Source organism: Thunnus maccoyii, chromosome 4, assembly GCF_910596095.1.
Source record: "Thunnus maccoyii chromosome 4, fThuMac1.1, whole genome shotgun sequence".
NCBI classification, from domain to species: Eukaryota; Metazoa; Chordata; class Actinopteri; order Scombriformes; family Scombridae; genus Thunnus; species Thunnus maccoyii.
In genome coordinates this window covers 26,517,878-26,540,832 of record NC_056536.1, presented here as the reverse complement: position 1 = coordinate 26,540,832, position 22,955 = coordinate 26,517,878, and the positions used below count along the sequence as shown (strand labels likewise).

General features: G+C 39.6%; 1 protein-coding gene across 2 annotated transcripts; it reads left to right on the top strand.

Annotated features, from left to right (window-relative positions):
* Window positions 1-445: 445 nt before the first annotated feature.
* Window positions 446-21,421, top strand: dgkaa (diacylglycerol kinase, alpha a). 2 transcript variants are annotated; one of them, XM_042410111.1, is made up of 25 exons: window positions 446-681; window positions 2,580-2,872; window positions 10,860-10,959; window positions 11,308-11,384; window positions 12,618-12,747; window positions 12,950-13,024; window positions 13,110-13,159; window positions 13,249-13,323; window positions 13,654-13,770; window positions 14,943-15,060; window positions 15,281-15,369; window positions 15,450-15,569; window positions 16,195-16,293; window positions 16,535-16,621; window positions 16,800-16,873; window positions 16,955-17,029; window positions 17,154-17,239; window positions 17,359-17,448; window positions 17,590-17,750; window positions 17,861-17,925; window positions 18,275-18,365; window positions 18,498-18,684; window positions 19,807-19,924; window positions 20,156-20,216; window positions 20,359-21,421. In XM_042410111.1, exons 3-25 carry the CDS (start codon window positions 10,884-10,886, stop codon window positions 20,437-20,439), a joined length of 2,202 nt encoding a protein of 733 aa, XP_042266045.1. In that variant the 5' UTR covers window positions 446-681; window positions 2,580-2,872; window positions 10,860-10,883; the 3' UTR covers window positions 20,440-21,421. The 2 variants fall into 2 exon arrangements, with proteins under 2 accessions (XP_042266045.1, XP_042266044.1); XM_042410110.1 differs by lacking the exon at window positions 2,580-2,872.
* The last annotated feature ends 1,534 nt before the right edge of the window (window positions 21,422-22,955 follow it).

The following is a 22,955-nucleotide window of genomic DNA, read 5'->3' as shown; positions in this document are numbered from 1 at the left end:
TGTAGAATAATGGCCTCTGTGATTGTATGTTATATTGTCAGATCATTAATGCCGCATTAATTGGCATTGTTTACATTGTTTAGGTGGAACTTATTTGAACTATTTTATATGTTGCATAGTTAAATCTATAACAAAGCATTATATTTTACAAGCCCATCATATGTTTTATTGTAAACTCTTCATTTGTAAAGTAGTAATAGTTGTGAAATGTAGTGAAGTAAAAGTTACAATATTTTCCACTGAAATAGTAGTATTGCAAGTTTTAAGCGGTATTAAATACCTCAAATTTGTACTTAAATGCAGTACCTCATTATGAATGCAAATAGTTATACTGCTGTGCTGTAAGACAGCGTCATTAAAAATAGTCGTTTCTGATTGGCTGCTGGTGACCATTAACCTACTCAACAGTTTAATCATTGCGCAATACACGTTAAACGGCAGGTAACCGTTTCCACAGCAACAATATTCGTTGAATATGTGAAAATAGCTAAACCATTGTTTAAGTGAACAACTTTATTCTATTGTCAGTGTTTATTTATTTTTTGTTAGTAATCATGGTAGCTAACGTTAGCTATAGCCTAAACACTAAGGTATAACAATATGAGAAAATAATGGACGGTGTTTTTATTCATATTTTAGGAAGTTGTGGCAGTTATGGCAGCTAGCTTGATACCCAAACACGTAAGTTATACATAATATATAAAATACCACAAAGAAAGTGAATTTACTTAGCTAAAACATCTTGTGTACAGGACTAGTGGTAAATTAAAGCTCTATGGCATCTGTGAGGGGTTTATAGATCATAGATGGACCAATCAGTCTTTAATCTTAAAAACAAATCTCCTTATTTTATATCAATGTTTGGGATATAACAGAGTAAAACTGACTTATGGTGAGTTGACAAGTTTGACTTGTAGATGAAAAATGTGCATTTTGTGTTTGCTAATAGGCTCGGTGAAACTGAGGTCAACAACTCTTTAACAGCATAAGCAAACAATCATGTTAATACCTATATTCAAATATCTGTCAATCATTTACAGCAGGTTTCAATGTTGTGCATTGAATTTTATTAGTGGGGCTGTAGTTTACATTTGGATAAAGTTAACAGATTAAAAATATTCCAGTCATTCCTCCAGATACAGCTGTACGCTCCTTATCAGGGAAAAATGAGACATCCTGGTATGTGTTATTTTTATAACACATTCTTATCATTCATGGATCGTTCGTATCAGAAATTCTTATCAAATTTGTTCATGTCTTTCCATCACCTTTGCTAGTTACTTACTTTCTGGTCTTTTGTCTGTCTGACATATTGTTATTTTGCTCCCCTTCATGAATGTTAATGGAGTGAGCAAAATATTGGGAACTTTTCAATATTTTCAATATAATGCACTCCAGTAAACCACCAACACCCACTACGACCTCAATAATAAACAAAAAGTAGAATTTCTGGCAGAGCTGTTGTATTGGATTTCATTAGATTGCACAAGTGTTCCTAATAAAGTGCTGGAGGAGTGTTCATTTATTACCTGCGACAAAAACACTTTATGGCTCTTAGTTTGTTAAAAGCACAGTGATAGAAAGTACATTTACTCAAGCACTGTACTTAACTACAGTTTTGAGGTACTTGTACTTTACTTGAGTATTTCCATTTGATGCTACTTTATACTTCCACTCCACTACATTTCAGAGGGAAATATTGTACTTTATACTCCACTACATTTATCTGACAGCTTTAGTTGCTTTTCAGACGAAGATTTCACACAACAGATAATATAACAAGCTTTTCAAATACAACACCTTGCTAAAGATGAAACCAGTGGTTTCTAACCTTTGTGGTTTTTGATATCTTACAACAAGCAGTTTTAGTCAGGGTCGCATTTTCAGAAGTCTCGAGTTGTTAAGAGCTTCCCTCTAAACTTCCTGGTTTCATTACAGGAAATGTTCAAATAATCCAATATTCCACCAACAATCAAATATAAGAGAAAAAGTCTGAAAAACTGAAAACAGATTTGTGTATCAGAACTTTGTTTTTTCTTCTTTCCTCTCCCATTAATCATCTCATGACCCCTCAGATTTATCTGGTGACCTTTTGGAGGGGCCAGACCCCTAGGTTAGGAACCACTGGACTAAACTAGCAAACTGTATATAAAGTAGTTCAAACTAGCTCCACCTCCAGCAGCTACAACAGTAACATGCTGCTCTAACACTGATGCTTCAGTATTAATAATCTAATGATGTCATATATATAATAATATATCAGTCAGAGGAACCAAACCACTACTTTTACTGCAATACTTTACATTATGCTACTGATACTTGTACTACTTGATACTTATACCGTACTTTTACTTAAGTACGATTTTTCATGCAGGAATTTCACTTATATTGGAGTATATTTACATTACTGTATTAGTACTTTCACTTAAATAAATAATCTGAATACTTCTTCCACCACTGTAAAAGCTCTAGCAACATATAGTGCACGTTACATTGATTTTCTCTAAGTGGGCAGAATGATAATAGCTCAGCTAGCACAGCTGCATAAACCTAACGAGCATTATCTCACAACTTTGCAGATGTGTGCACGCTGGTGTAACGTGTGTGTATTGGTTAGCAAAGAGGGTGCAGAGCAGCTGAGGCGGTGCTTGACAGGAGGGATCTGCTCAGTCAGTCTCAGCACTGCACTACTTCACCGCTTCCAGTCCGTCGACCTGCTGCCGCCGCTGCTGCTGCTGCTGCTGCTGCCGCCGCCTCCATTTAAAGTTAACGGCCACTTTCCTTCGCATCGGAAAGCAGGATTTTTGACCGGCTGTTGAGCTGCACCGAGACGGTTTCCATTAAGACTTAACGACGGAGCGGCGATAGGAAGGTAAATAAACCTACAAAAACAAACAGTAAGAGGCGTATTGATTGAAGTTTGCAGTGCAGCTCTGGACGGCTTTTTGCAGCCAGAGAACGGACAGTGAAATACGGAGAAGGGGAGGGGGTGGTGGATAATTTTAGCCTCATATCTTTTGTGCTCTTGTCAAGAAATGTAAAAATCCGAGGAGATGCATGAGGTAATTGACAGCTTTCAATCTTTGCATGGGTTGTTTTGTTTTTTTGAAAGTGAGTGCTGCGGATAGTCGTGTGTTGATAACAGAGTCATACACTCAACCGGGTAATAACCAGCAGGGTTATTGCATTTAAATGCACACTTCTCTGCCTCCTCTTTAATCCTCATAAACATCCTTTCATCTCCCTTTTTGCAGTTGTGTCATAACATCATAATGTCAGGCTACTTAAGTTACCTGCGAGGGAACCCTTCACTTAGTCTGGGCTATTTAGAGAATTGAGCAATTCATCTGTCAGAATAGAGACCCCGGAGCAGTAAGAGGCATTTAAACTATTTGGGGTGTCATATCTGAGGATACTGTGTTGTAAAGCACTAAACCACTATTTGTTTAATTTGTATAAACCCCAGGAAGAGTAGCTGCTACCTTTGTAGTGGCTAATGGGGATCCAAATAAACAGTTAATCAATGTTTAAACTTGTCAAGACAGCTTTGTACATTGAGCAGCAGTAGTGTTATCATTTTATCAGAGTGACTCCCATCTGAGATTGTTGCAGGACACGGTGGAGACAGTGAAAGCTCAATCAGAATAGGTGTAGATAACACATCAGAGAGGGGGTTTCCCTGTGTTTTTGTCAGTTCTGGGATAGTAAAATCCTCCATGGTGTGAAGGAGATGAGAGTGGGCGTTGGTGGGCACTGTCACTGCTGTGTGTGTGTGTGTGTGTGTGTGTGTGTGTGATCATTGTTTACTACAACACTTCCCTTTCACTGTCATCTCACTGCAAATGGTGACTTTCCGCTCTCATGCTAACTGGCAAAACAAAACATACAGGAAAGTCTTGATACTTAGTCAAATCTACATTTCCTCCCCTTTTTCTTTTTTCTCTTTTTTTTTGCCTGAAGTCTCAGTTTCAGAGGAGCTTATTTCCCATATATGTGTAGTCATTATGAGCTGGTTGTTTAAAAGCTGATCTCGTCTGGTCTCATTAGTATTTGTTTGTTTTGTAGCTGCGAGAGAGTTTTCAGTCACAGGCAATCAATACTGTAGTCAGGTCAGTTGGCTCATTGTTAATGTTTAGATCAGAAGCTAGAGGCTGTAAATGAACTAGAATTCAACCCATTTTGTGATATCAGATTAGTTTGTGTTATGTTAGCTGTTGCGTTATGGAGTGCTCAGAGAAATGGTATGACCGTTTGTTTATGAACTGTTTCACTTCTCTAAATACAGCAGTGCTATCTTCTATTTAGCCATCACTTCCTTTATTATATTATTGCCGTGAGTCTGTTTAAATCCTGTATGAATGACTATCATCTGCTAAACTTCCATAGCTGATTCAATACGTTATTATCACGTCATGGAAGTGATTGGACTTTTCCACAGGGCAGCTTGAATCACAAATCCTGGAAATTATAATCTCACTTGTTCTCCTTCTGTTAGTCTCATTCTTATTCTCGTAATCACTCACATTAGCCAATCTAATTATTTATATTTTCAGTCTTTCTGAAGAGCCCCAGATCCCTGGAGATTATTGGCATAATAGCCGAGATTACTACGTGATTGCATTTTTAGATCGCATCATCGAAAACACTAAAAAATGTGACATTTAATCTTTCATTTTCACTTGCGGATCGATCTGTGGCCAAACCAGTCGAGACTCCCTGATACATGCACACATTTACGCCATAAAAGCAATGTGGTTGTTGTATGGCAGCAGGCACCCTCACAAGTCTGGGCAGGTTTGAGGTTTTGTTGTGTTTTTTTTTTTTATTTTGGAGAGCAGCATGGTGTTCTACAAGGCTGCCTCCACAGGAAAGAAAAAAAAAAAGCTATTATATAAGTCGCATTCAAGTCTGAACTCAGAGTGATGGGCAGTCCTCACTTTGAAGCCGCAGAGTGAAGAAAAAAAAAAAAAAAGCCTCGCCTACATTTTCCAAGAAATCTGTGATTCATACCGTGGTGAATGTCTTTTGGTTTTTTTTTATTTAAGTGCTTTTGTCTCATTTACAATCCATGTTTATTGTGTTCAATATCTCCAGTCTTCCTACACACTGGTGTAGTTTACATAGCATTCAATTCTTCCAGTATTACAATTAAACATTACATGAGACCTTCCTTTTTTACATTATTACGCAACAGTCTTATTCAACCGATAAATCTTACGCTATCCAGATCATCTATCCAAAGAAAAAAACCCTTTCATGGACTATATTACTGTATGCATAACCTCATTCTACTTGGCAGCGCCACACTGATACTATACTGAACTAAAGCGAAAAGGTGAAACAACCAGGGGAAGTAGTGGTTACAGACTGTAGCTCTAGGGATACATAAAAGTTAAAAAGTGCCCTTTTCCTTTTTTTCTCTTTGATAGTTCCACTAAGTCAGTAAAATATAACTTGCGGCTTGTAACTTCTGGCTCAGCCTGTAAAGTGACCCGTTGAGCAAACTGTGTATTTATAGTAAGGGAGTATTCCCCTGTTCAGGCAATGAGTCACAGTAGCATCTGCATGTAGAATGCAATTTAGAGCGTGGCCTCTGGCTCAGAAGGCCAAACGAGGCTCATGGCGTGGGTGGAGGTGGAGCTGGAGGGGAAAGACTCAACAGTTACAGACTGGGCTCCCCCCTTCCCTGTGCTGGCTGCCTCCCTCTCTGTGCCTCCTCCTACCTGTTAGTCACCCGTGGCAGCGCTCTGACGGGGGAGCAGCTGATGGAGGGAAACACTTTCCATAGCAACCGAGCATGTCCGTCCTCCCCCCTCTGTTAACCTAATGCAATCTGTACACACTTCAGTAAGAGAATTGTCATAGTTTCTGGAGAAAAACAAATGCTCAAGATTAGATGCAGACTTCACTCTCTGTTCAGAGAACCTACGCAGTGTTTTCCAACCACAGAATGACGGAGTCAATGGCTTGCACCCTGCAAATGTTGCAAAACAGCAGATTTCCTTGACACAAGGCGTGGGCGTTATGACAGCTTGCACAAACATTAGCCTGCATGGAAAAAGGTCATCCCCAAGTATACCTTGAAATGCTTCTTTTAAAGAGATTGTTTTATGAGTTGTTGACAGTTTTATATCAAGAAATTAAAGGTACATAATAAAACACACAGCATGTGTGAATGAAAATTCCAACTGAGCTGTCCACTCTAATTCTCCGGTTATTTCACCGAGTGATTTTTTTTTTTCTAAAGCAGTTGTTGGTGCAGTTTTTGTTTGGTGTTTTTCATTTGAGTGGTCAGAAGCAAAAGCAGAGGTTCTTTTCAGAGGTTTATGGGGGAGTAGATGTTGCTTTCATAAGCTGTTGCTGCTTGAAGAACCACTTTTAACATTTAAATTGCTCTTTTCTCTTATTTGAAGAACCACTGGTGGCCCCACTTAGAGCCAGAAGGCTGTAGCTCTTGTGCGTTTCTGCTCAGAACACGTGCTGCACTATAAATTCTGCACTGAATATACGGAGCGACATTTTGTTCAAACAGAATTCTATCTCTTCTATCTTTCAGTGGAGCGAACCAAAGTAAATTACTCTGAATGATGGCTACGTGACTCCTGTTAGCCCACGTTTAAATCCCTCTCATGTCGACTCAACACGTCTCTACCGCATAAATGTTTCTCTAAAGCGACATAAACAGTTCCCTCATAAACCATCTACCTTTTAACTTCAGCGCAGCAATGTGACCTTATCGAGAATCAGGCCAGAAGCAGTCGGTCACATGGTTTGTATTAAGACTTAGAAGCCTCAGACATTCCTGAAACCTCCTGAAATATTCATACCTGCCTCAGTAAGCTCATTTAGATGGTGCCGTTGCTTTTTCAAAACTCCATCCAGTGTTTGAGAGTGGAGTCACGGGATATATTACTCTACTCCTATCTTTTCCTCTTAAGTGTAGGGAATGCCTCTTCCTGTGCTATGTGCTCTGACTGGTTCTGATTCCCACTCTGCGTCGTGCATGCAAATCATTATCTAATCAGGAAGCGAGGAATCAGATTACTCAGATTGGCTCGAGATCATGTTGGACCAGACAATAATGATGATGATACTCAGCTGGTGAGGAGACAAAATAGAAATGATGATGCTCAGGACATCACGCTCCTGTGGAAAGCAGAAAAAAAACAACACCCAGGAGTTATCTAAAATAATAGATGTGTTTTATGTGACACCTCTGAAGCCTATTTATAGGTGTTTGAAGAGGGAGTCATGAGATTTTTTTTTTTTTTAGAATAAAGTGCTCTGGCTCCAATCAGGCGATCAGTAGCTTTTCTCTTTTCATGATTCCTTCATGTGTCACTTTGCTGTCGTGGCCCACCTGATCGGCTGCATAAACAAAACTGCTAGGCAACGCTGCTGACCTTTTGAGAGAATTAAGTGAGGACAGTGTGAACCTTTCACAGTCCATCGAAAGCAAGTAGGTGTTATTTCAGATGATTTAATTTCCTTTTCTCAGTTTGTTCTTTGTTCTTCTATGATTTTCTGTTCAGTGCAGGCAGCCGTCACAGATACCTGCACTGGCTGCACTCAAATGTGTGATAACACCTATGGACAACGGTGTGAATGACACTATTACGGTAATGTCGTATTCATCATCCGGGACTGAAAACCACCACACAGTCTTTTATTTGCTGTAGTTTTGTGTTTCTATAGCTGATGAGAGAATAGTCCTCCACATGGAAGATTAGATTTACAGTGTTTAACTCTTTAAAACTATTAAATCAGGTGCAATATGTTTATTTATTATATTTTAAACTTTTTCTTCTCACAGTTTCCTCATTAACAATCATATTTTTAAGTGGGAAACTACCAGAATCACAACACGATACTTGGTTTTAAGCCAAAAGTCTGCTATTGTAGGCCCTGAAAACATCTCATTTGACTTGTTACTATGAGCGATGTCGTCCTACATAAATATAAAATATACTGTCAAAATTGGAACAGTTTTGTTTATTTATAGTTTTGTTCCTTATTTGTTGTTAGCCAATGCTAACAGCTTAGCTCCAGGTCTGGCAGTTTCAGTCCACCAATGTCCCTGGAGGAAATATTCTAACGGTGGCAGCGATGCTCTGATGTTGCCTCTAACGCCACCAGCAGGTCAAGGATTTCACTTATACTGCAACTTGCACAAAATTTGGTGCAGACATTCATGGTTCCCAGACAATATATTCTAACAACCTTGGTGATCCTCTGACTTTTACTCTAGCACCACCATGAGGTGACTATTTTGGTACTTTATTGAAATAAGATGCCTATTAGATTGCTGTGACATTTGGTTCACACATTCATGGTCCTCAGAGAATGAATTGTAATAACTTTGATCTCGTGACTTTCCATCCAGTCAACCATAGTCAAAATTTCATTTTGTCTAATACTTTTGGTTATAACCAAATACCTGCAAAACTCATGATAATCCCTCCAGCCTCAGCTGTACTTTGTGTTCTATTTTGCAAATGTACATAAATATTAAGACAATAAATCAACACGGTGAACATGATAAACATTGAACTTGCTAAACGTGTTTGTATTATTGCTGTGAGCATGTCAGCACGATGATATATAGCCTCACAGAGCCGCTAGCACGGCTGTGGACTCTTTGTTTTTCTTGTTTTCTTCTCGCTTGTTTGAAGTGGGTGGGGCTTCGCTGGAAATCGGTGATGTCACATATTTCTGTGCACCAATCAGCAACATTTGAATTAAAACTTTGATGTGAAGTTGTTTGTTTAAGTTGACAGCGCTGTCAATATAAATAGTAAAATATTGTGTACATAGTGTAATAGAGTCTTTAATATAAGTTTGCTTAAATTTGCTTAACATGAGGCACCATAACCTACTGGTCATACCAGACCAAGTAAGACATTAGCAAAAAAAAAAAAACCCTTGAGAATATGAAATAGATTATGGGTGGATTTCCTTTTTTATTAACTTAAATGTTTATTTGTAAGTGGGATAACTTATTTTATCTTCAAAATTACATGGTCTCTTTAACACAATTTTTACGCCTCCACACCGGCAACAGATGTGGCTGGAGCGATATCACAGGAACGCCTTGAGGGAATTTCCTCAAAGTTGACAGAAACGTCCGCTTGGACTCAATAATCACTCACTAATTAGAATTTGGTGGTCAAAGGTCAAACATAGCAAAACATGGCCATAACTCAAGAATTCATACGCTAATTATGACAAAGTTTCACACACATGTCTAATAAGGACAAAATGATGAAATGATGACATTTTATATCCAAAAGGTCAAATGTCAACTTCACTGTGACATCATAATGTTCTGCAAAAACATGTTTATGGCCTTTATTCAACACCATTACTCAGGAACAGAAATGGAGATTGTGACCATATTTCACATTTAGTCAGATACTGAATCTTTGACACTAATCTTAGGTCTCCACCCTGAAACTGCAGTGATTGTTCAGATCTGTGCTGGCGGGTTGAAGATATGTGTGAAGCATCACACGTTTTTTAGAATTTGTAGCCTCTTTGCAGACGCGTCCATATCTGAGGCTTCATCTACTGTCATTGCTTCAACTTTGTGCTCTATCACTATCAGCTTTATTGGCAGAACATGCAAACACATACAAGGAAAATACACTTAATATCTTTTATTAAATTCCTCACTACAAATATTATATGAGTCTGGACAGACATGCATGTAAACTGCAACTTGACTGGTTGGCTTCATATGACTTCATACTGAGAATAAATTTATTGATGCTTGTTATACTACACTTATCTGGAAAGATCACATTTCTTAGCTAGCATAATTGCAAAACATATTGATTATCAACTGCATTAGGCATTCTTCAAATTCTCTATTGATCTATTGTTATACTTCCTATTGTACCATTTCATCGGCACGCATCTACCAAAGCAACATCACACAGGATGTCAGTATGGCAACGTTCTCCTCTCCATTAGGTAGTTCCTCCCCTTCCTTCAATGATTAATTAACCATACATTTGTCTGTTTGTTTTCCCGTCATTAAGGAATATCCTTCCATTATGTGATAACAGCATGTTTGCTTCTGATAAAAGTATTCCACCAAATGTTCGTCCAGACGCCATCCTTCTCTGTGTCAGGTTTAAATTTCATGCTCACTTTCAGCCGTGTATGACATTTAAGTCTCTTCCTTTTGTTTGGAGGGGAGGTCCCTTGACAGTCCAGTTTCTTTTTTTCGGCCTCCCCGAAAGTTCTTATTGTTTATCTCTGTAATTTAACACTTCGTCGCGCCCTTTTGTTCAAAACTAAACTCTCTGTATCTTATTTTTTATTAATCAGATATGGGCCAGTGAGTATATGGAAAAAGATTTTGGGTGCAGAGAATCCCTTGAGTGGAAGTATCATGGGTACCTTTAGCCTGACATCATTTCTACCAGAGTTTTGGCCCAGTTTTGAATGTTAATGATGGTGAGAGATGTGAAACATAGATACAGTATACAAAAATGTTTGAGCATCTTGTCTTCAACAACTTTATCACTTTAAGACACGTTGAGTAAACATTGTGAGTTTATGAACACGAGTCACCGTGTTATGATATATGATGGTTAGCCACAAACATTTTAATTTCACATGTCCTGCAGATGTCCTGAATGTTCTTACTTGCTTCTGAGTCACTCAAAGTTTAGATGTTGAGATGATGAGTATGTATGCTCTCTGTCTACAATCATGGATTTTTTCGAGATGAAAGATGCTATCTTTCGCTCGCAGCCTTGCTTTTTATTCTTTTACTCAGAAGCAGGCTAATGTGCACCCACCTTCTCTTTTCTTTCCGTCTACATCTCACTGTTCCTCCTGTCTGTGCACAGGCAGTTCGTGCAGAAGCAGGCACCATGTCCACCCCCACAAACCCAGAGGTGAAGGAACTGAACCCTGTCGACTTTATCCAGCTACAGCAGTACATTGAATGTGAGTACAGACAAGGCGGGCAGGCGGGCAGGCAGGCGGGCAGGCAGCTTTCTCAGCGCTTAACGCCCCCCCCCCCCCCCTCTCTCCACTTCCACTTCCACCCACACATACACATTCATTTACACTTGCTCATATTTCTCATATCTAGAAGAGGTGACAGTCTACCACATTCTGTTTTTTTGCAAATAAAGCACACACATATTCTGTCGTTCTTCAGATAAATCTATATTCATCGTGTAGTCGTGTTTCAGAAATGTCGGTATGGATTTATGTAAAAAAAATTAATGTTTGTGAATGACCCTCAAGTACATGTGTATCCCTGTGTGACCTGTGTGTCTTTGCTTCCAGACTGCAGCTTGAAGGTGAAAGACGTGCTGAGGGAATTTGATGCAGATGGCAGTCTGGCCCGGCACAGACACGGAGAGGTGAGGGGACGGTGTGTCCTGCTTTTTCCACCATCAGGTCTTTGCTGCTCCAAAACTCACTCACAGTGATGTCAGCTACAAGGCACATAACTAAGCTGAATTATAGGTCTCACTGGAGCAGTTTAGTGAGAAATGAGCATGTGATTTATGCGTATTACGCAGTTATTAATTGTCCTACGCTGATTAATTAGATTCAAACCCATCGATCATGTTGACTAAGCCGTCCGCAAGAAATATCTTCAACGGCATCCAACCGAGGTTGCAAATGTAAATTATCTCCTTATTTTTGCCCACGCAGCAAGGCCTTGCTGAACAGTGTGCTGGCTGCCTCATGCAGTGTAAGCTCAAATGTGATTGAAAAAAGATCTTTACAATACTGTACATCAGTGACTGACTGCCAACTAATGGGTACAGGAAGCAATTGTAGTTATTTCTGATGGATTACTAGGGCTATATACATTTTTGATTTGATAACTGGAGGGAAATGTTGGTTTTTATGATAAATACAAACACTGCCATAAAGAAACAGTTAATAGCTTGTAAAATACACAGGACATCGACAATATTTGCTGTAAATGCAGAATAATGATGCCGTTCCCTCACGCTCACTCTTGTTTGCCTCTTTTTTTTTCTTTTCTTTTGGTGGTCCGGCTGCCATGCAGTGACATTATTTATTACTAGGGCAGCTCTGCAGGGTATCAAACAGAGAATGGAGTTATGTCAACAAGAAATGGGTTTGTGGTTCACCATTATCAAGGGAGTACTGCTTGTTAGCCCTACAGCATACAGTCATGTGAGAAGCACGGATACCAGGTCAGACAGATGGACTGAAATCTTGAACCAAGTGCTTGTTTTTTGTTGCATGTCATCGTCACAAGAAACCTTGCAACTGCTCCAATTTTGGAGACAGATTTACAGTTGTTTATTCACTCGTAAATGATAGATTAAACGTCTCTTCACAGCCTGAGAAAAGTCTTTGGCCTTTGAAGTGTGTTTTTCTAAGTTAATGAGAAACACTCGTCAGATGCAAAATTTTCACACGGTTGCGACAATGTGATCTCCAATGCGTCATCTTCCTTTATTTTCACAGTAGGTGAATCTAAAAAATGCAGAAGTGCCTGTGTGCAATTGTTATGTATGCACCACACACTCAGACGCTGCAGATATTTAATTACACATTTCACAAAACCACTGCAAACCAAATACGTCTCTCCCATTCATTTCCTTTTCCAGTGCATCAATGAAGAAGGCTTTCGTCTGTTCCTGAAGACTTATTTAGACGTGGAGGACTTCCCTGTGGATCTCTGCCAGCGACTCTTCTGCTCCTTCCAAAACTCTGAACCCACCCAGGAAGACTGCGCCAGTGAGATTATACACCACGTATTAACACAACTCACTGCCTCCACGCTACTTTGCAGCAGACCTTTATCAATTTACACCATGGCCTATTTGGCATACATTCATTTATCACCACATGCCTGCGCAGTAGTGTTTGTGCAGATATAGTAACCATAGTATTCACAGTCCCCCCCCCCTCCTCTCTCTCTCCTCCTTCTCTCCTGTAGAGGAGGTCTTTCTGAAGGATGTTTCATGTTACTTCTCTCTGCTGGAGGATGGCCAGCCCAGGGATAAACTGGAGTGTGAGTCCGTTGTTTCATTTCTGCTCAAAATAATTTGAGTGATGACTTGGTCCAGCACTTCCACTTTCATTTCCCCTCTCTTTAGTTGCTTTCAAGCTCTATGACAGAGACGGCAACGGAGTCCTCGACAGCTCTGTAAGTTGTAAAGAACATGTGATTGTAGAGTACAGTACGTATCATTGTCAAGCACAATACTGAAGTGTTTTGTTACTTTTTACTAACAGGAAGTGGATAGGATTATTGCTCAGATGATGCACGCTGCAGAATACCTCGGATGGGATGTGTCAGAGCTCAGGCCGGTAAGTCCCAGAATGCTCTGCTCTGAAATATAAACTTCCTTGAAACACGTGAAAACCTGCCCTCAAACTGCACTTTAAATCATCAAGATATAGTAATCGTACATACAAAACGACAAATTTGTTTGCACAAGATATGTTTTACGACGTTATGGACATTGTATGGCAGCGCTTGTAACTCATTTGCCAGGGTTAGTAAAATGATAAGCATCTCTGCACCAGCAAAAGCCACAAATTCCCACGCATGAACAGCTTCAGAAAACATATGGCCTATATAGGTGAGAGAAATGTGCGCGCTGATTGGATAATAACAACCAAATGTCATTTCATCAGGTCCTGAAGGACATGATGACAGCAATTGATGCTGACAGCAGCGGCACGGTGTCTCTGGAGGAATGGGTGGAGGGAGGCATGAACAACGTTCCCTTGCTGGTCTTGCTGGGTCTGAAGGTACATTAAAGCAGCATTTATTTCACAGTTTCATCAAGTGTTGGCTCCAGAAGCCTCACTCAGATTATAGATATTTCATTTTTACAGCAGGTGTCTCACAAAGTGGTAAAACCTACTTTTACTGCTCTTGTGAAACTCTGGCCTTGCGTGCCTCTCCTGTCCTTTGCCTCCTCCTCATATATGCGGCCGTTTTGCCGACTCAGGATTACAGGGTGTGGTAATGTCATCTCCCCTCATGCAAGCTCCGCAGTGCTTTAGTGTTTTCCATTTACTCTGCACTATCTGTGCCCACATTTAACGAAGTGCTGGCACAAAATAGAAATCTTTGAGCTAATACACTATATTTATCGTGTAGAATATATTTATATACTAAAGAAATTAATAATATAAATATTGGTTGTACACATACCTGATCTGTTCTTGCCTGCATCAAGGACAGATCAGTTTTGTGTTATGGGTGTTGCCAGGAACGTAAAAGTCATTTATTGTCAGTAAGTCGCAATCTAAAACCACGAACTAAACTCTGTCACTGGGTTTGGCCTCTACAACAATGCTAGGGACTTCCCCTCAGGCTATTTACAGCCACCAATGGACATTTGAAGCCTGGGGTGCATGAATTCAGCCCCCTCACAGTTGCTGTGTGCTGCTGCTAGGGCTGCCCGCTATGTCTCGAGCAGTAAGCGACAGGATGATGCATCATGTTTGAAAGAAAGCTTTTCAGTCCGTAATCTGGACAAGAGTACTGATCGCCCCATTAAAGGATTGAAAGCAATCCTTAATAATCTTGAGTTGAGAATTTGAGATTATAGTCAGTGTTGATTTGAATATCCACGGTGCTGCACAGCATGTCATGATATGTAGAGCCCCTACATACTGCATAATCAGCAATCTCATTAAGGCAAGGCTAGTCATGAGTGGGTGTTAAAAACAACTGTGAAATACTCGCCTTTGCCACAGTACGTTTTACGGGAAGGTCTGTGTTGTTTGATCCAAATTTAAATAAAAAAACAAAACAGATATAAGTCTACTAAACTACAAACATTTAGCATAGAAAGGCCTTCGTGTTTGCTTAACAACTCTGCTTTTCCAAATGCAAACATAGTTGCGCAATCACAAAGATCTTAGACCGTGATATACTTCTCTTTCTTGCATTGCCTCCCTGCACCAACCAGATGACCCAGAAGGACGGACAGCACCTTTGGAGGATGAAACATTTCAACAAGCCTGTTTACTGCAACGTTTGCCAGAGCATGCTGCTGGGTCTGAGGAAGCAGGGACTCTGCTGCACCTGTGAGTACCTGAACTCACCAGGAGAGGGAGATATTGCTGCGCAATTTAATCACTGAAATTATAAACTGCATTATACTGTAATTACTGTCATAACTGAGAATCAGAGGATCCTTTTTAGATTAATACTCATCTGTCAGCTTTTATTTTGAGAGGGAGATTTATATTAATGTATGGCAATGACATCATATGACAGCTGTGTTATGTGTTCCCATTGTTCAAGGTTGCAAATACACAGTCCACGGACGCTGCGCCAACAGGAACCCTGCACCTTGCACCAAGACTTATGTGAAGTCAAAGAAAGAAACAGGGGTATGCCAGCGTCTACACGACAACATTAACCTTCATCCTCTGTGTACGTTGGTGTAAGACTGTTTTATCCCACATTTCAGGTTCCGACACACGACTGGGTGAGCGGGAACTGCGACTCTAGGAAGTGTGATAAATGCCAGAAGAAGATCAAGAGCCTCCAAGGTTTAACGGGCAAACACTGTGTGTGGTGCCATAGTATGGTGAGGAAACATTGTAGTTTGTGACTGACTTTAAGGGATGAACAGTTATACTTTCAATTATATTTCTACTCATATGTATTCCAATCAAACTGCATCTACTGCTATCTAGTATGCCACTTTGATCTGGATTTAAGATAATTGCACTATTGATTTTGCACAAATGTTTATGCTCCACTGGTCAGGGTAATGTACTGCATATAGCACTCTAACTTTGATCTGTTTTTGGTTATGTGTATAGTATATTTATATTATTATTATTACTTTTTCTCTCTTTATTTGTATCATGTTCATATCCACCTTTCTGGTTTCTTGGGATCAATATTATTTTATCTCATTTAGTTTCTAAGTATTGAGGAAAAATGTGCATTTTGGCTATAAGGCATTGTGGCCCAAGTAGAAACCATGTACTCATGATGCTTTTGTTCTGGTTCTGGTTGGGGGATGTTTGATGTTCGACACCCTCCTCTCTCCTACTTGTCCTGTTTCTTTCCACTGTGAGCACTTAATGAAGCAGAAATATGAAAAAGAAAAAAAAAACTTTTAGAAAGATACATTTGGATCCTGTCAGTTGTCATCTCTGTTGTGCCGGACGTTTACGTAACGTGTCACTGTTGGTGTTTCACAGCGTCATGATGAATGCGCAGAACAAGAACCAACAGAGTGCTCATGTGGGCTGCTCAGAGACCATATCCTGCCTCCATGGGCAATATATCCTGTTATAAAGGTACAGAGTTATCCCCGGGCACATCTCAAGCACATGTACAGTACAAACACTGCCTGTCACGCCAACGCAAAACACAACATCAGCTCAGGGCTGTTTCTTGTTGTTGGTAAACCCTTCTCACCTGTGTGACATATTGACAGGTACAGTGTGTGGATATTTTTTCTCTGTCCTCAAAAGGAAAGAAAACCTATTAGATTTTCTCAGGTTTACTCAATCTCTGCCTTTGTTTTATTCCCTAAAGGAGAGACCAAACAATGTGAAGAACGGCTGCTCAGGCTCAACAGACGAGAGCGAGCTCAATACTACTCCTGATGGACAAGTGCTGCAGGTACTTTCCTGCACAATGAAGGCTTTTTTTTTTTTTATATCTCTGCTGAATATTTATAGCTTGAAATCTGAGTAGGCAGATTCCTTTGTTCAGAAAAATGTACAGTAAACTCAGTATAGATACGTGTTTTCATCTGTTATACAACTGTTTTATATTTTTTTTGTTTATCTTTGAACAGATCAGCCCTGTGCCAAGCACCCATCCTCTTCTAGTGTTTGTCAATCCTAAAAGCGGTGGCAAGCAGGGAGAAAGGTGAGTCCAAACACAGTTACACTCATGGAGAAATATATGTCTTACACATGCACATTTTTAGCCTGGTTTTATGTATTTCAGAGTCCTGCGTAAATTTCAGTATTTACTGAATCCACGGCAGGTATACAACCTTTCAAATGGCGGACCTGGACCAGGGTGAGTGATTGGTATAAAATACACGGATCTAAGATTATTTCAGACTAATTTGTCCTAAATATTTAGTTAGGCTCTGTATCATGCCCTGCTGTAATACTTCATCCATCATCTTTGTTTTTTCCAGACTGAGTTTTTTCAGAAATCTGCAGGACTACAGGATCTTGGTGTGCGGGGGAGACGGCACAGTTGGCTGGATTCTAGATGCGATAGGTGAGACAGTTGGATCAAGTACCGTAAAAGACGCATTGGAGCATCTACACGGTGTGATTCTGGTGAAAATCACTGACGCATTTCCTTTTTCCTCCCCTTTTTCCTCTTCGTGTGCTCAGACAAAGCCAATCTGTTGGTACGGCCACCTGTTGCTGTGCTTCCTCTGGGCACAGGAAATGACCTCGCAAGATGTCTGCGATGGGGAGGAGGTGAGAAATGAAGATAGGTGGATTGTTTCCCTATTTTGAGACAATACTGAAACGTTTTTTTGCATATCCTCTGATGCTGTTTCTGTATGTTTATTGCATTCATGCAGATGAAAATCATGTTTTATTTTTACATTTTGCCAGGATATGACGGCGTGGATCTGAGTCGTATTCTTAAAGACATTGAGGGGAGCTCCCAGGTGTTGATGGACCGCTGGAGTGTGCAGGTCATCACAGACGAGAATGAGGAGAAGGGCGACCCAGTGCCATATGAAATCATCAACAACTACTTCTCTATTGGAGTTGTGAGTTTCCCCAGAAATACATGATATCCTACCAGAGGAAATGTTTATTCTTCAGCTTTTGTGTCATTTTGACCTTTTGGATCATTGCTCTGTTTTTGTTATGTTGACAGGATGCCTCCATTGCCCACCGGTTTCACACAATGAGGGAGAAACATCCCCAGAAATTCAACAGCAGGTATACATGTAAAACACATATAACAGCTAAGAATATCCCACTCTTAGTTATAACATACAGTATAGTTTCATTATCATAACTCTGACAGATTCACTCCAACGACAAAGTAGAAGCTGAGAAACACTATTTCCTTTTTTTGTCTCCTTTTTTACTTCAGTTGATGAATTTTTTTTTCATAGCTGAAAAAAACTGGATGCAGGTGGCGACAACAGATGTCTGTGGCAGCGAGTGTTGCGACTCTACTCCTCCTCCTTCTGATGAACTGTGTGTGCTAAAAAGAGAAAATGTCCTGTGAAAATGAAACATCACGTAAACCTTATAGACGTACTTTTTTTTTTTATGACTGCAGAATGAAGAACAAACTGTGGTATTTTGAATTCGCCACTTCAGAAACCATCTCTGCTTCCTGCAAGAAACTGAACGAAAGTCTAACGATTGAGGTGAGAAAAATCGTTACCAACATTGCATGTGTGCATTTTGTGTTTGAACAGTTTATGTATTGTGATGAAAGACTTTTTCACACATACAGCACTGATGCTACCTTTGTGTGTCTCTCTCTCTTCTGTCCTCAGTGCTGCGGTACTCCACTGGATCTCAGTGGCCTGTCTCTAGAGGGGGTTGCGGTCCTAAACATTCCCAGCATGCACGGCGGCTCAAACCTTTGGGGTGAGACCAAAAAAGGGGACACTAAGGGGCTGACGAGTCAGGAGGAGCCTGAGGTGATTGTCGACCCAGAAATCCTGAAAGTGACCTCCCAAGGTATATTGTCTTTAACCTTCAGCCCGGTGTGTATGTGAGATTATCAGAAGTCTGATTTAAAGCTGCACTAATCAATATTTTTTTATATTAACAGTTGAACAAGTGACTATGTGTGATGTGAAAGGGGTCGCTTGTAATTATGGAGTTCCCCTAAGCACTACAGAGCCATTTAGCTTCCTTTATCTCACTTTTTTTTGTCTAGTCATCCCTGTTAAAAGCTCTGTTAAACCGACTTTACACTACCTGCCCAGCACCAAATGACTCACCGATAAAGTTAGCAGTTAGCTGGTGAACATAGTGTACTAGACTGTAACCCCATTAAACACATGGAAATAGACAAAATACAATAAAATGAAGAGAATCATCTTCATAACACACATGCAGCATGACCAAAAACTAGAAAACACAACCAAATACAGAAATGTGCACTAGGAAGTCCATTTCATTGTACTTCTGTATTCGGTTGTGTTGTCTGTACTTGCAAAGCATTTCATTTTACTGCATATGAGACGTCAAATTGGTGAATGTGTTTTCAACTTGAAGCTGCAATTTCAGTTTCCTTTGTTTTGTTTTGTTCTATGTGCATGTTTCCTTAAATCTTTAAAAACTGATATTTTTTTGGCCACTTGAGGGCAGCGGAAACAAGTTATGAACCCAACATTGAGAAAGAGTCACATCCAGCAGCTACAGATTAACATTATCATTTATTTGGAATCGTGTTTCTGTCAACCTGGTGAATTTAAGTCCAATATTCACTCTCCTTTAGCTCTGTTTTTGATCTCTATCAACTCCTGAGGGAAATATCTTTGTTCTTTAGCTGCTAAATGTTCCACTATGTTCACCAGCTAGTGACTAACTGTGTCTGTTTGCCATTTGGCGCTGATTTGGTGGTGTACAGTGTGTTTTTAGAGCTTTTCCTCTGAAAAACAGCTAACCGCTGCAGCCAAAAACAACACTATCAGAGCCCTGAGAGTGAACCAAAACAGTAAAGTTGCAGCTGGACACCAAAACAATGAGCAGAAACTCTGTATAAAGCTCTGTAAAGCCAAGGGAAGCTGCAGTGTGTTTTGTTCTGATCAATGTTCCCTCTCTGTGCGCTGGATGTTTATCTGTTCTTTTCAGATCTCTGCGACCGCCGATTAGAGGTGGTCGGCCTTGAAGGAGCCATGGAGATGGGACAGATTTACACGGGCCTCAAGAGTGCAGTGAGGCTAGCGAAAACATCACAGATCACCATCAGGTGAGAAAAAACCACCACACAGACAAGTTCAGACTTGTCGAGCCTTTGGGCTCTCAATTCCGACAACGGCTTGAAATTGACTCTGATCACCAGCTAAAGATGATGCTTAGCTGGCTCTTTACATGACAGTAATTACATTCATTGGCTTTCCTTTTGGTATTTTAATTACACGAGGGTCATTGATGTTGTTACCTGATGCGTGTTGTTGATCCTGCACTACTTTACCCTCAGGACGAAGAAAGCATTACCGATGCAGATAGATGGAGAGCCGTGGATGCAGCCTCCCTGCACGGTAATTACCGCACAGACACTGAAACGAGACACCATGGCTGCCTCAGTGCAGACCAGTAATTAAATATTAAAGCTTCCTAAATGGCTCCCTAAAATGTGTCAAAAATGTTTTAATTTTACTATGTGATATATTTTCTTTTCAGATTCACATCACACACAAGAACCAGGCCAGTATGTTGATGGCTCCTCAGGCCAAATCTTCTGGCTTCTTCAACTACAAATGAAAACAACTGCTCAGAAGCATCTACGTGCACTTGTTTATTGTATAGACTGACACTTTTTTTTTATATATTAAATCAGTTTGAATGTGTGTGTTGTAGAAATAACCGCATTGTAACAGTCAAAGTAAGGATAACTGCTTCAAGGCATCCCTATAACACATAACCGACGCATGGCAGTGTATGAAAACAAACTGTGTGGTAAGATATGTTTGTATCATGGCAAAAATGATTTTGACCAAATTTATTCAGTGTTTTTATCAAATACTCAACACTCGTTGTGTCAATGCTTCTGTAGGAACTTAAAATTAGGTTAAAGTAAAGTGAATATCACGCTAAAAGACAAACTGTAATCTTCGTGTGCCTTTATGATCTGTTCTTCATGGTTATGGCTTTGGTAGAAGACATACAGAGCGCTGTGTTAGGCGTGCACTTTGGACATAGACCATGTAGTATTGCTGTTTTGTTGTGGCTGTAAAGTTTTAGAGATGCTGCGATATACTATATGTGTTCTTGTCAGTTTGGGGGCGAAGGATGGATGAGATTAAATCTCAGATTGCGGCTGAAGTAATCTTACTTTTTTTTTTCTTACATTTCAGAGGATACTTGAAAGTGTTTTTGGGGAACAGTAACAGGAAAATCATTGCCAAAAAAGTGCTGCATGTTGATCAGGCTGCAGCAGTCTGTCTATTCTGCTGTTCCTGTGTGTGTGTATGTGTGTGTGTGTGTGTGTGTGTGTGTGTGTGTATGTGTGTGAGGGCAGAAAGCCTCTGCTGTACCTTTTGTTTGGCATAGAAAGCTGAGGTGTTCACTTCTAACTTTTAAATTAGTGATGAGTTGGATTTGAAATTATCGGTTCAGATGTGTTAAAATATATGTAATCCTTATTTAAATGTCATATCATGTCAGTATATCAGGAGGATGTTACGGTAAAATATGCCTGAGATAACACAATGTGTAAAGATTCTAATAAATCATCTGGACCTCAGTGTCTTGTATACTTTATTTCATCGTTCAGTCATGTTTCATATATTATGTGGTAAATTATTTTTCCATCACAAGGGGGCGTCATTCTCTTTTTAGTCTGTCGCCACAGACGGTTGCAACATGATCTGCTCCACTGACTCCAGACAAGTCTTCTCTGCCTCTTTAAGACTTTACCTTACATTGAAATTAATAATCTCTTAATAACTGAAATCTTCTAGTGATCAAAGTGGTTTTTTTTTTTAAATCAGAGTTCCTTTTAACACGCACCATTTATTAGATTAGTTGGAGTATTTCTGACTAATTACAATAAAAGGTTAATGAAGTGCAACAAATGCTGCTTTCAAATGCCGTGGGACTGTTCTTGAGTACTGACGTGATCACATTTTCGTCACCTTTTGAAACTTTGCATCAGCTTTTTGCACATGAAGTAAGATCCCTTTTTTTTTTTTTTTTAAAATGTTGTCATATTTGTCAAATTTTGTGCAACAGTGCAGCTCAGTTCCTGTGAATTTTCACCATCCATTCTAGTTTTCTTAGTTTTACTTATTGTTGCTTCACTTTGGTGTATGAGCTTCACTGTACAGAATCGTGCATGTGCAGAGTTTGACGTAAAAAGGCTGTTTTCGCGTTCATCCGCTTGAGGGAGAAGGTTTCTCTGTGGTCACCTTAAATCTGAGTTTATGATGCATGAGTTGTGACATAACAACTACTCTGGAAGCCAAACCTGGTCGAGTATTCAACTTACACAAGTGTGATGTGGAAACTTGGACGCCTCCAGTGCACATACAGTGAGAATGGACTTTACAGTGAAGTAGGAGATGTATATTCACAGACTCTTTTCAAAGAGGGAAAAGGAGTAGATGTAATATTGAGGATTTAACAAGGTAATTTAACATTTTTTGTGGAAAAACCATGTCAGACACACTGTATTATTCAAAGTATAGTATTTTTATATATCTTAAAATATGTCTGGGGGCTTAAACCTGTCATTTCACTGAGAGAAAAGGTTTTCTTTAACAAGGATGAAAGTGGAATTAAGTTGAATTGTCATGAAAAATTATTATTATTACACTATATTATTACTTAGGATAAATTAAAGATGGAAATCCCATTTGGTTGTGGGAACTCAACAAAGTCTTTTATGTCTGTGGAGGGATTTCTGTTCACTGAACTCAACACAATCACATTTATACTTATAATATAAACTCTGATGATTACATGCCTTGTGAGCATAATTTTGTAGCGGTCACCTATTTGTGGGACTTGCTGTCATTTCCCTGATCCAAATTCGTACAGCTGAATGTTGAGATCCCTCTGGGTTGATCGGAAGATTATTCAGACCATCTTGACCCCAATTTTGTAAATCGGCACCTCTTATTCTATAATTTAAGCATTATTTTACTGCATATCAGTCGTGGAAAGTAACTAAGTACATTAACTCACATATAATTTTGAGGTACTTGTACTTGAGTATTTCCATTTGATGCTACTTTATACTACCACTCCACTACATTTCAGAGGGAAATATTCATATT

Excerpts from the sequence above, each read along its gene's own strand:
- dgkaa (XM_042410110.1), top strand. The coding sequence starts at position 655 with ATGGCAGCTAGCTTGATACCCAAACAC. Across the intron at positions 17,449-17,589 it reads ATGTCTGCGATGGGGAGGAG|GATATGACGGCGTGGATCTG; the intron begins GTGAGAAATGAA and ends ACATTTTGCCAG. Across the intron at positions 18,685-19,806 it reads CCTGAAAGTGACCTCCCAAG|ATCTCTGCGACCGCCGATTA; the intron begins GTATATTGTCTT and ends TGTTCTTTTCAG.